Source organism: Elgaria multicarinata, chromosome 1 (genome assembly GCF_023053635.1).
Source record: "Elgaria multicarinata webbii isolate HBS135686 ecotype San Diego chromosome 1, rElgMul1.1.pri, whole genome shotgun sequence".
NCBI lineage: Eukaryota > Metazoa > Chordata > Lepidosauria > Squamata > Anguidae > Elgaria > Elgaria multicarinata.
Genome location: NC_086171.1, coordinates 56,297,828 through 56,311,919, shown reverse-complemented (window position 1 = coordinate 56,311,919; position 14,092 = coordinate 56,297,828). Strand labels below are relative to the sequence as shown.

Here is a 14,092-nt window from a genome sequence, read left to right as displayed (position 1 = left end):
CCTAATCCAGAAGACAGAACATCGCTGCCACCCCACCATACAAGTTCAGTTGGCGGCTGCTGTTGCTACCGCTGTCACTTTTTGCAAAAAGCAATGCCAAGCTGTTTGCTTCTGATCTTCATTCTTTCCATCCTTCTCCTTGCACATACCCAGAGTAATATGCAAACCAACCCACCGACAAACTTGCTTTTATTACTTTTTCCTTGGTGCATGGTGGGTGGGGGAGCAGGTGACGTAGCAGAAAACAGGAAATCTCCCAACCAACCTAAACCGGCCTATCTAGGAAGCCAACGACACAGAAGCAATTCCAGAGTCCAACTCCAGCACTGAAGGATTGCCCACCTCTGCAAGTCAGGGGGCAAAGCAACCACAATCAATAAACAAACGAAGTCGCCACCCCGAAGCAGCAAAAGTGTGGGGTTTTGCAAAAGCGGTGGCAACCCGACACCATGAAGGTAGCCTCCTGTTTTCTGGATCATATTGCTCGAGAGCTTTATAAAACTCCATTTTTACTCATTAACAATGGCGACCATTGGTAACCAAAGTAATTTCTGCATCAGAAATATAAAGCACTTAAAAAAAAAGAGCTAAAACATTACTGTTTCATGCTGTTGTAAGCATGGTGGCCAGTTTCACCAATGTTTCAGTCAAGACAAAGAGTTTAGGACCCACCATCCAGAATTTTGTAATGTACACACATTATCTGTAGCTCACATATGTGGTGGACTCCAAAATGTATAATATACAGGGTCTTATGCTGCCATCATCTTGAATACGGATACATGTATATTCAGAAATTCATGCCACCAATGATTGTAGTCTTATTGAGGTCAGCCAACAAGTAAGGGCACAATCCTATGGATGTTTAAGAGAGGTTTAAGAACCTCCTACAATTTTCAGCATGCCCCAGCCCGCCATACTGGGAGTTATAGGACTTTTCTGTCAAAACATGCATAGGATTGCACCCTAAATTAACCAAATGACTGACATAAAAGTATCTTCTAGACAAGGCAGTTCCCTTCCTAGCATCCTGTCACAATGTCATTCCTGCCCTCTCTTGCTCTATGGAAAGATCATGGACTTGGGAACCCATCCAAATGATGCCATTTTATTCACTCCAAAAGGAAGTACTAACCTGGGGACCAGGAGGTCCTGGCGGGCAGACAGTTTCTATACATGGAGACTGCGTTATCTGAAGCTCTTGACATAGGTTTTTCAGAACCAGAGGTTGGAACATCTAAAAGTTTTTAAAAACAAGATATTACTAAATGAAGCAGCCGTAGAGTAAACCGTTGACCAGGCACACTGTGCACTGCTAAGCCACTTTTATCCACTCTCTTGCAAAGATCACCTAGATATTTATTCAGCTGTACTCCCCAGCTTCCACAAAGCATTGTTACAAAAGGAGTTCCAGCATTACAAGGAGGATACATCTACTGAAGGGAATTAGTCATGATGGCTATTTATTATCTCCAGTTTTGGAAGCAGTATGTGTCTGTATGGCAGGTTTTGAGAAACATGGGTGGGATGGTGCTGTCCCTCTCATGTCCTGTCTGGGAGGTTCCCACAGGGCCACTTTGTCTAGGGTGACCATATGTAAAGGAGGACAGGGCTCCTAACAGTTGCATAGAAAAGGGAATTTCAGCAGGTGTCATTTGTATATATGGAGTACCTGGTGAAATTCCATCTTCATCACAACAGTGAAAGTCCAGGAGCTATACTAGAGTGACCAGATTTAAAAGAGGGCAGGGCACCTGCAGCTTTAACTGGTGTGATGAAAGGAAATTTCACCAGGTTCTCCATATATACAAATGACACCTGCTGAAATTCCCTTTTCAATACAACTGTATTGATACAGGAGCCCTGTCCTCCTTTTCATGTGGTCACCCTAAATTTGCCTATCTAGAACATAATGCTGGACTAGATAGGCCTTTGGTCTGATCCGGCAAAGCCCTTTGTGTGTTCTTACTATAGCACATATGCCTCAGCCAAAATAGCATATAAGTTTATTTTGCTCATAGGTCTATTCTCAAGTAGCAGATGCTTCCAGAAATAGCTTCTTCTAATAATGCATGTCAGTGTAATACAGACTGTGTGAATTCCACTGTAATGATATTCAATGAATATGCATTCACTGCAAGAAGCCAAGTTCTGCTCTTTGCAAAGTCAGCGGGAAAAGAGTTATGTCAGACAGCAGATTAACACAGAATCATCTTAGTTCATCTATCAACCTGCAATTATAGAACATATTGCTAAAGAAAGGAAGAACGTCTTAGATTATCCATCACAAATTATTGTGTGCTGAACCACCAGTGTTTGGCCATCAAGATGGCATATGAATAGAAATACAGAATAACAGAAAACCTTCCCCTTTAAACTTTTAGAAGAAGTCACCCTTGTTTTGTATGTTAGTAGTTGTAACTCAGTATGTAGGATGACCATATGAAAAGGACAACAGGGCTCCTATATTTTTAGCAGTTGAATAGAAAAGGGAATTTCAGCAGGTGTCATTTGTATGTATTGAGAACCTGGTGAAATTCCCCTCTTCATCACAAACAGTTAAAGCTGCAGGAGCTATAGTAGAGTGACCAGATACAAAAGAGGGCAGGACTCTTGCAGCTTTAACTGTTGTGATGAAGAGGGAATTTCACCAGATGCTGCATGCATACAAATGACACCTGCTGAAATTCCCTTTTCTGTTCAACTGTTAAAGATACAGGAACCCTGGCCTCCTTTTCATATGGTGACCCTACTCAATAGCACACACTAGAACATCCTCTACTCTGTCCTAGGGTGACCATATGAAAAGGAGGACAGGGCTCCTGTATCTTTAACAGTTGTATTGAAAAGGAAATTTCTGCAGGTGTCATTTGTATATATGAGGAACCTGGTGAAATTTTCTCTTCATCACAACAGTTAAAGTTACAGGTGCCCTGCCCCCTTTTAAATCTGGTCACTCTAGTATAGCTCCTGCAGCTTTAACTGTGGTGATGAAGAGGGAATTTCACCAGGTTCTCCATATATACAAATGACACCTGCTGAAATTCCCTTTTCTATGCAGCTGTTAAAGATACAGGAACCCTGTCCTCCTTTTCACATGGTCACCCTACTCTGTCCCCATTTCATAGGGTCCCTCATAGGGTGGCCGCATATGAATCAACACAAAAGATGAAGAAATGCATTACCAAAAAAAGAGGATGCAGATATGCATGAAATGTCCATATGCTAGTTTTATATATAGATGCAAATGTAGAAGGAATTGCTATAATTTAAATAGGAATACAGTACATCTCAGCAGAGTGGGAAAGACTGTGACCAGGTTACCTGTGTGTCTGCCGGTTCAGCCTGCTGTCCAGATGTCAACTGCTCATGGGCAACTTTAAGGCCCCTGCCTGCTCTCCCTTCCTATGGTTTAACCTAGAATTGGATAGGATGGCCCTTCAAACAAAATTTGATTTTCCAGCAGCCCTTCAAACAGAGACCTACCCTCTGTGAAAGAGGACACATGGTGACTCATTCAGCATAGATACTACATTTCTATATAAGCAATCACTAATATAATTTTAGGACATGTACTGAAAGAAACAACTCTGGTCACACCTAAAAAAAAGTTATTGTAGAGCTGGAAAAAGTGTAGAAAAGGGCAACTATAATGATCAAGAGGCTGAAGCATCCCCCCTATGAGGGAAGGTTACAACTGCTGGGACTGTTTAGCATGGAAAAAAGGAGGCTAAGGGGAGACATGATAGAGGTGTACAAAATCATGCATGGTATGAAGAATGTGGATAGGGAGACATTTTTCTCCATCTCGCATAATACTAGAACCCAGGGTCATCCCATGAAGCTGATTGGTGGGAGATTCTAGACAGATAAAAGACTACTAGTCATGATGGCTATGTGCTACCTCCACTATATGGGACTGTAAACCTATATACTTATGGTTGCTAGAGAACATGGACAGTAGGGTGCTGTTGCACCCGTGTCCTGCTTACGGGTTCCTAGTTGACAGCTGGTTGGCCACTGGGTGAACAGAGTGCTGAACTAGATGGACCCTTGGTCTGATCCAGCAGGGCTCTTCTTATGTTCTTAAAGGAGAAACACAAACTATTGTCACTCTTTATCTCAATGGGTAAAAATGCAAATCTTTCTTATGGAGTAACTAAAGCCTTAGCTAGACCTAAGGATTATCCCAGGCAAATGGGATTCTGGGATCCCCTGTGTGTCATTTGGATGCACAGGGATGATCCTGAGATATAGGCCTGGTCTAGCTATGGCCTAATTTGCATTAAAAGATTTTGCATTATGTATCCTTGGCACAAAGTTCTACGATGCTGTCTAGCTCGTAATTCTCAGTCTCGTCATGCAGAATTTTTATGGAAATACATTGTGCAGCAATACTTCGTTTACTGGAATTCTTCCTAGTACTGTATGTTCTGAATTTTGACAGGATGGGTATAGTGAATGATGGAATGGTATAAAAGGCAGAAAGGTGGGTTTATTTTATTTAACTCTTGGTCATGTTGTCTCACTTACAGTAAAATATCAAGGACTAGCCAGTAAATAACAGAGTGGAGTAAGGCTAGGGAGGTAATAAAACTAACATCAATTAAGGGTGTGGGAAGTACTCCAATAAATGTGGCACCATACAATAGATTTCTGCAATAATCTATTAGCATCATAGAACATTTTGTCAAGAAAGAGGGTCAACATAGTATTCCAATAATTGGAGATACATGTGCCAACACTTTTTGGCACATTTAGGTGGAATTCTTCTTTTCTTTAGATCTGTGGTTTTATTTTTATTTTTTATTCTTATATTTAGGGCCAAACTACACATTCTACTAATCAAGTCAATGTAGTTGACCCTGGGCTCATCTACACAGAGCTTTTATCCCAGTACTACTCCACCCCAAGTTAATTATCCCAGTTCTACTCCACCCACAAGTCGAAAATGTCAGATGATGCATACTGTAGTTAATGCAGCATGTTAACTCTGCAAGGGCAGGAGGTAAAATCAGAAAAATGAACCACCCAGGGGGCTTCGGCTACTGGGCAGTATAAAAATGCAATAAATAAATAAATAAATAAATAATAAGCCTCCTAATGGGGGCTTTTAACCTTTTTTTAAAAAAAGTCACAACAGGGGGCTATAATTTCAGCAGGGGGAAGGGGGGGAACTTGAACCCTCCTCTCCTGAAGTTCCATGGTCCTGATCCGGATTGGGACTGCAATACTTACATGAAAGTAAAGAAAAGTAGCAGGATCAGCTACATTGATGTGATAGTAGAATGTGTAATTTGGCCTTTAGAAGCCTATACAGGGGAAGGCAAAGTAATACCCTCCAGATGATTTGAACTACAACTCTCATTGGACCAGTCAAGATGGGCAATGGTCAGGGATTATGAGAGATGTAGTCCTAAACAACTGAAGGGCACCATGTTGTCTACTTCTGGATGCTATATTATGACGTGTATGATAGGTCAAACGTTTATGGACGGTTTATTGAAATTCATAGAGAGTATTATGGATTCAGAAGGATAAGGGAACCTTAAAAACCACAATAATATTTTGCAATACATTATAGATGATCTAACTACTCAGTTCCGGGCAGCATGTTTGTTGGCTCCAGTTTGATCCTCGAATCTGTACCTTGTTAGTACATTTACAGCACAATCATAACCATAAGGAATGATTATTGGGTGAGGTTAAGAGATGGCTGCAAAATCTTCAACACCAATGGAGTAAAATGCACCACCAGTAGGGAAAAGATCAACACTGGTGTGGCAATAAGCAAGCACAGGCCTTTACTTAGAACCTTTACATGGGAGAGCACCGCCAGCACAAAAGGGGAAAACAGTCTTCAAATTGAAGCAAAGAGACAACAGAGGACAGGTCCTAAACACTTCTCACTCTGAGCACACCGAGGTGGAGAGCATTTCTCTCCCCTGACCCTTTCCTGGCCCTTGACTTCCCTTCCCCTGACCCTTTCCTGTGCATGGTTAGACAGAAAATGGTCCTACCACTAAACATGTATAGGATTGTGCCCTTAGACTGTTAACTGTTAAGTGTTTGTGTTATTGCATTATAAAACCATTCTAAAATAAAATAAGCATCTTTTAAAAAGATGTCAAATTAATTACTGTGGAGCCCTATTACTTGTCTACTCAGAAGTAATTCTCATTAAGGTCAGTGGGGCATATTCCAGGAAATTTGTAGAGGACTGCAACCTTAATTTATTAGGGCTGAACACTCCTGTCCTAAGAAATTACAGTTCCTGTTGCTTGGCCTTATGTCACTCTTCATGTGGCAAGATGGTTTCTTAGAATTCCTAAGGAAAAATAAGCCATAATCATTACAGGAAACAGAAATGCTTGAAGAAATACTTACAGAACTCCATTCCTGCTTGAAGTGTGATGGAGGAAATAACAGTGGTGGTGGTGGAGGAGGAGGAGGAGGAAGAGCAAGGAGAGAGCACACTCTATTATTATTAATAATCCGTTTCTTCTGGTCCAGGCAAGGAAGGGCTGTTAGAAAGAAATACTTATCTATTAATTATGGGCTCAGAATCTTAATTAAGGTTCTTTGAAAAACTTAAGAGACACACACATAATAAAATTCAACACGTTTGAAGAAGTAAACACACGCACACTGGCTTATTCATTATCAGGGCCGGCCCTACCTTTAGGCAAAGAGACATGCCAACCTCAGGCAGCTAATTTGGAGTGTTGTGAAAGGGCAGCAAATTGTTGTTGTTGTTATTATTATTATTATTATTATTATGGTATGACTGCCAACGAGTGGGATTTTGGCCTCATGTGCCAAAATGACTTGGCTTGCTTTGGTACCTTGTCTTGTAGGGATGGGGAGGAAAGAGATGAACAACAATCTGCTGTTGCACCCCAGGAAGAAAATATCTTGGGCCACCACTGCCCATTATGCCAAGTAAAAGAAATGGGGCTGGAGAGGGAACTGAGATAGCCCAAAATATCATGGTGCCTGAAATGGAGCCTAAATGGCTTTCACCTAGGGCCAACATTTTTAAAAGTCTTGCTACACCATTCAGACATCAGTTCCTGCCTATATCTATGTGCCCCCTTTCATGGTGGCACCTGAAACAGGTCACTACACCCTGCTGCATAGCAGGGCCGGTCCCATTTCAGGGTGGGGAGGCTCTTTGCTCTTTTTATGCATTATTATAAGCAAGAAAAGCATAAAGTAAGGCAATTCATATTTCAGCAGAAAACATCTAATACATGGAGCTGACACTCTTTGAATACCGAAGATGTTTTAGTTGGTCAAGGCTTAGATAAGGGAGAGGAGAGAATCTCTACAAGTCAAATTCAAGATTGGCCACAAAAAATAGCTCAGAGTTCTTTAATTCCCCACTTACTGACCCAGTTTATATGTTCAAGCAACCCATGGGTTGTTGACCATGGGTTGTTTGTAAGTGTACCAGAGCAAGTGAGCATGCTGGCTCCTGCCTATTTGCCCATTTACCCTTTCATTCACATGTTTTGTGATGTGTGGACCCAGAAACTTTGGGTTGTTTAGGGGTTAAACTACATAGAGTTAACCCATGGTTTTGTTAGAAATAGATAGATAAGTTACTTTTTCATATTACAAGGTTTAACATAAGAAAAAAATATAATGGCTAATACATTATTAAAATATTATTATAAGGGCTTCTAAAATGGGTCAGCTAAAAGCAATGTTATAACTGAAGCATTATAAGAAAAACAAGAAAGCATAGCAAGTATGGATACTGTTTTTGTTTTTATACTGTTTTTTATGTTTTTTAAAATTTTTGTATACTTTTAATGTTTACTATTTTTAATTGTTGTAAACCGCCCAGAGAGCTTCGGCTGGGGGGCGGTATATAAATGTAATAAAATAAATAAATAAATAAATAAGTATGGAGGGTCTTTTTCAGCTGAGATAATGAGAGTAACGGAACTTGTGGTTGGACTTGTGGTGAGAAGAGGTGATAAATAGAACAAAACTGAAACACACATCTGTTGTTTTTGAACTCATGACCTTGTGGTTACACGATGGGAGGGGGGATAATAAAGAGTGATTAAGAAGGTATGCTCAGAGGAATCAAAACCAAATATGGACATAAGTAAATAAGAGTGGGTGGAATATCAAATGAGATAAGCATAGAAGTAAACAGAGGCGGAGTTACTATCGGGGTAATTGCTTACCCAAAAATATAGCAGAGTGCGAAATAGCAGCAGCGTAGAGTCTGGAAATGGTTTCAGCTTGAATTTAGGAACAAAAAGAAGCACTCACGGTCTTTGGTCAGTAAGAAGCTTTACTGACACTAAATAAATTACTTACAGAATAAATGGTCATATATACAGTCCTTTCACCAACAGTACAGCAACAACGTAGCAGTATAACATCAGCAGTCTGATAATGTCAGCAGTAAGTTCCAGCAGTAAGTTCCAGCAGTAAGAAGCCATACAACATGGACTTCTTAAATACACTTTTCTCCTTGGCCCAATTAACCAATAGTCTCTTCATCTTGTACATCTCGTACCGCACGTAGGCCAGGGAAGAATCTGCTTCATACTGGACTTCTCCTGGCAGAGACAATCTGGCCAAGGACATCTTTTTAACTCTTTAGAGTCCTTTTCCTTCTGTGGGTAAAAACCTAACCACAACACCCTTTCATTTTTAACTACAGAAAAAATACAATTTACATTTCATTACATTTCACCTGTAAGAAATCAACTTTACATGTTTACAACAATCCCAACATTGTGTACATTTCTCTGTGTTTTACATTTCCCAGAGACTTATTTATATGTAAGCTTTTCTTTTCTTCTTCTTCCAAGCACTGTTGAAAAACTTGGTGCTTTGGGGCGTTGAACTACTTTGCAATCTTCCAACTTGCAAACTTTCAGCAATTTTAAAAACTTTCTGCTTCTGGCTTTTTTAGGTAATTTCCTTTGGAAACTTTTCTACCTCTACACCAAGGTAACACCTAACTTTCCCCAGAGACTTCAGTTTCAACCCTTCCTGCAGCTTTGGGCTGAGTTTTCTTGAATGTGGTCTTGGGAACTCCCTGCCACCAGTAGACGAACCACTAGCTCCACAATCATGTACTCTTTTGCTTGCCCCTTTGCATACAGACACATGTGTTTGAAAACACCCCCTTTCAGTTTTCGCTGCCTGAAAACACTTTTCTTTTTCTTGTTCAGACAATTTCAACACATCACTGTAACTCTCAGGTTCAGACTTCACATAACATACACTGAATTCATCTGAATACTTTAAAGGTGGAATTCCTTTGTTTTTTCTTTGTGAACGACGAGGTACACTGGCAATTTCTTCCTCCCTTTCATTTCCCTCCTCCCTTCCACTTTTGGGAGTGGAAACACTCTTCTCAGAGATGTGAGGGCTCTGAGAAGTTAACCCCTGAGTTACTGTTTTCTCCTGGTTGTTCACAGTTTCTAACAGAACTTGGGAACCTTGAATCCTGTTCCAACCTGCCTCCTGAAAAGTAGCAGACCTAGAAACAACCACCTTCCCATGACTTAGGGAAAAACGCCAAGATTTGGATTGCATGCCAGAATAACCCACAAAACGTAATTTCACAGACTTGGTTTCACCTTTAGATCTTTTGGACTTTGGGATATGCACGTATGCCCAAGACCCCCATGTTCTCAAGTGAGACAAATCTGGCTTTGAACCAAAAAGTAAACAGTAAGGCGAACTGCCTGTAACCCTGCTCCAGGTTCTATTACACAAATAGTTTGCGGTTAAAAATGCTTCTCCCCACAAATCTTGCTCAGCGTTTGCATCAGCCATTAGAGAATCTTTCTTCATTTGAAGTACTCCAATTCTTCTCTCAATTGACCCATTTTGAAAAGGAGTTTGGGGATCTATTAACCTGTGTGTGATTCCTGTTTTCCTAAACCACTCACAGAACCTTCCAGAAACAAACTCACCCCCACGGTCCGACTGCACAGAAATAATGGGCTTGTTAAAGAACTTTTCCGCCCAAGTTTTCCAATCCCTAAAAGTTTCAAAAGCTTCTGATTTTCGCTTCAGTAAATAACACCAACTAAAGCGTGTGTAATCATCCAGAATTACAAGCACGTAACTGGATCCTCCTTGTGTAGGCGTGAATGGCCCTACCAAGTCAATAAACACCAATTCAAAAGGCTTTTGTGACACCCTGTCACTTTTCCTGCAGATGTTCTGCACCCGGGATTTGGTCTGATGACAGATTGAACAATCCAAGAAATTTTTACAGTTTCGCAAGCTTAACCCTGTACACACTTGAGGCATGTGACTTAACACTTTAAAACTTGCATGACCTAAACGCCTGTGCAACTCATGAACACAATTTTTATGGTCTGGCACGTTACCAGTTTGTGCCACCCTTTCTTTACCTGCACCCATGTAAAACAGTCCATTTTTAACATGTCCCAGTGCCACATTTTGTCCATCCTTAATCACTTGGCACTCATCCTTCTGAAACGTAACAACGTATCCTTCAGACGTTAGAGCACTAACAGAAAGGAGACAAAAATCTAAATCTGGAACATACAGAACCTGTTCACACTCCTTTTGCAGACATGGAACGTAGCAACAGCCAATTCCTTCCACCCTCGACGTTCGTCCATCTGCAAGCGTGATTGACTTCACCTTGCTTGGTTCCAACTTCCGAAACGCCTCTGGATTATTAGAAATTGTTCTGGACGACGCAGAATCAATCAGCCAAACCTCTTGGGCCTCGTTACACCTCACTGTGGCTGAAACAAATGCATTCGAGCATTCCTTCTCCTCTCCAGCCTGTGTAACTCCATTCTTCCTTTTTTTACAGAAGCGTTTGATATGACCCGGCTGTTTGCAAAAATAACACTTTCTTATTGCAACTGCGGCTCTCTCCACACTGTTGCCTTGGAAACACTTATCTTTCTGCATTCTTTCTTCGCTGCCAAGGGCTGACTGCTTAACCCTTTCCTGGCAGTTTTCCTCCTTCCTGGAAAGACGCCGTTTCTCTTCTTGGAGCAAACGACCCGTCAAATAATGAAGAGTGAGTTCATCAGTCTTCATACTTTCCAGACTGGTTGTCAGAATGTCCCAGCTTTGAGGCAACGACCCCAAAATCAGGTAGCACTTATGCTCTTCCGTAAAAACGATTCCGACCTCCTGCAACTGGACAAATAGAGATCTCACCTGTTGGAGATGATTTGCCAAACTTCCAGCCTCCTCCAACTTTAACCGATACAGCTCTCTGGTGAGGCTCAGCCGTGTGCTTGCCGACGCACGCACATAAATCTGTCTCAGCGCATTCCAGCTGTCTCTTGCCGTCTCATCTCTGTTGATATGGACAATTTGCGAGTCCTCCATACTCAAGACAATGTTTGCTTTGGCCCTTTCATTCTGCTCTTCCCACACTTGTGCTTCTTGAGCAGTCTGACCAACCGGCCTCGGGACACTCACGACGTTCCAACATCTGTCCCGCTTCAAAAACATTTCCATCTTGAATGACCACGTTAAGTAATTTCTCTCATTCAGCCGTTCCACCGGAATACTGGATGCCATCTGAACCTGGGCCATCCTCACCGGCTGGGCTGGAGCGCGACTCACACTGGATACAGACCCGTCTGAGCTCGATGAACTGCCTGAGCTCGACTCCGTCTTTCCCTCCAGCGTTCCTTTGCTCTCAAGCTTTCCAGCAACCAAAAATTATGCCTTCCAGACTTTCTCTGGGCGCATAACCTATCGGGGTAATTGCTTACCCAAAAATATAGCAGAGTGCGAAATAGCAGCAGCGTAGAGTCTGGAAATGGTTTCAGCTTGAATTTAGGAACAAAAAGAAGCACTCACGGTCTTTGGTCAGTAAGAAGCTTTACTGACACTAAATAAATTACTTACAGAATAAATGGTCATATATACAGTCCTTTCACCAACAGTACAGCAACAACGTAGCAGTATAACATCAGCAGTCTGATAATGTCAGCAGTAAGTTCCAGCAGTAAGTTCCAGCAGTAAGAAGCCATACAACATGGACTTCTTAAATACACTTTTCTCCTTGGCCCAATTAACCAATAGTCTCTTCATCTTGTACATCTCGTACCGCACGTAGGCCAGGGAAGAATCTGCTTCATACTGGACTTCTCCTGGCAGAGACAATCTGGCCAAGGACATCTTTTTAACTCTTTAGAGTCCTTTTCCTTCTGTGGGTAAAAACCTAACCACAACAGTTACAAGGCGTGCCGGGATAGGCTGTAACCCCTTGAGTCTCTAACCAATGGATTGATAGGGGAGGGACCACTTCGGCTGGGCTAAAGGATAAAATGGTTTTGCTCCAACTGGTAGGTGTGCCTACCTGCCTAGGCGCCCAAACTTGCAAGTTTGCTCAATAAAACAGAGTGTTTAATCTTTCACCATTTTTGTCCAAGCAATTTCATTTCAAAATCGTGTTTCTAACAGTTTGCTGTTGAGTTAACTCTGGGTTGTTTAACCCCTAAACAATCCAAAGTTTCTGGGTCTGCATGTCACAAAACAATCCAGGAATGGGGCATTCCTAAAGTTTCTAACTGAAAGTGGAAATGGTGAGTGGGTGGGAGGCAGCACATGCTCTTGCTTGCTTTCAGCCATGCACCCCTGCCAATTCTTATGTTAATAAATCCAGGAATTGGCCATGATTTGTGAACCAGGTCATTATATATATTTTTATCCCTCCAAAGTAGTGCCATTATTAACTGAATACTCTTTCATGGTAAGAATTAGAGATTGGAAGTGGGCAATGACATGGATTGTGTGTTTGAGGCCATCTCAGGGTTGGGCAGGCTGGGATTGACTGCTGGACTTTTCCCTGCCAGGCTCAAGAGGCAGGGCTAAAGTACAAGCACAAGACTCCTTGTGCCTGAGATTTTCTCTTCCCTGGATTGTGTGATTGGAGTCAGCTCAGCATGTGGTAGGCTGGGATTTGACTGATGGACTTTTCTTCTGCCAGGCTTAGGTGGCAAGGAGTTTCCTGGTGCTAAATTACATGCACAGGAGTTCTTGTGCCTGAGGTTTTTACCACTGCCCCCTTCTCCCCCGTGATCTTGTTTAGGCTTTGCCTATGTTTCCTGAGTTACCAACATGTGCCTGCATTTGGTCTATCTCCCTTCGGATGGTTTGTTAAGCCTTTCCAAGAATTCCCCATTGAGATTGCCTGAAGGAGCACACCAGGAATCTTTCCCTTCCCTTGGTTGGGTTTGGAACCCATTTTTGGCACCGTTGAGAAGACAACCGGGTTGTTAAAGCATTTTGACTGTATGTTATCTTGAAACATAGAGCTTTCTGACTATATGCTTCATCCCACATACCTGCTTCCCTCAGATTATCCCCATAGCACTAAGCTTTTGCGGTTGTTGTTGTTTTTGCTACCGGACGACAGCGATCCTTTGCATACCAGGCAGTGAGTTTAAGGGGGGAAATGTAAAAAAATCATTAAAAATCAACAGATGACCCAATTCAATTCAAATTTGGTATGCTTAAAGCTCTCCCTAATATCTATTACTGTGCCAATTTTGGTGACTTTATCTTTAAAGCTTACGCAGATGTAAGCATTTCTTTAAAATCCTGCTCCTGCGCCCCAGCGGTGGCTTGGAAGATACGCTCAAAAAGTAGGGGCTAAATACGGCGAATCTTTTTGCTTTATTGCACAATTAAGGCAGGATGCATGGGAGTACTTCACAATCAAAGCAGATTATAAGCTGGAAAACTTCTGGGTCCTTTGCATGCAATTCACAGTGATTGCACTGGTGTGATAAAGCTCTATCAATCAGCAGTAAGTGTTTTCAGATGTGTGTGGCCATTAAGCTTTTCACCGTGAGATTTCCCTGAATAAAACACATCTCATTGTTTGAGTGTTCTGTGTCAGTTTGCCAGCATGAGTGAATGCCAAGGGGAACAGGAAACATGACACTAACTTCGCTCTACCATCGATGTGGAGGCATTCCTAGCTGGAAGGTGGCCCCTAATCTGTCACCAGAAGCCCAGGCAGAGGGCAGGGGACAGGCTGGTGAGTTGCATGGTCATTGGAAGCCCTGCACCCTCCCTCTGTGAAGGGATTAGTCTCCAA

The 14,092-nt window shown here is 41.9% G+C and overlaps 1 protein-coding gene across 2 annotated transcripts in view; it reads right to left on the bottom strand.

The window, feature by feature from the left end:
• The window catches only part of COLQ (collagen like tail subunit of asymmetric acetylcholinesterase), a 56,380-nt gene that overhangs the window by 30,786 nt on the left and 11,502 nt on the right, over positions 1-14,092 (bottom strand). For both annotated transcript variants that reach the window (XM_063115837.1, XM_063115843.1), the window contains exons 2-3: positions 6,388-6,524; positions 1,136-1,237 (exon numbers count right to left, since the gene is read on the bottom strand). In XM_063115837.1, coding sequence (XP_062971907.1) covers positions 1,136-1,237; positions 6,388-6,524 — 239 coding nt within the window. The remainder of the gene's footprint in view (positions 1-1,135; positions 1,238-6,387; positions 6,525-14,092) is intronic.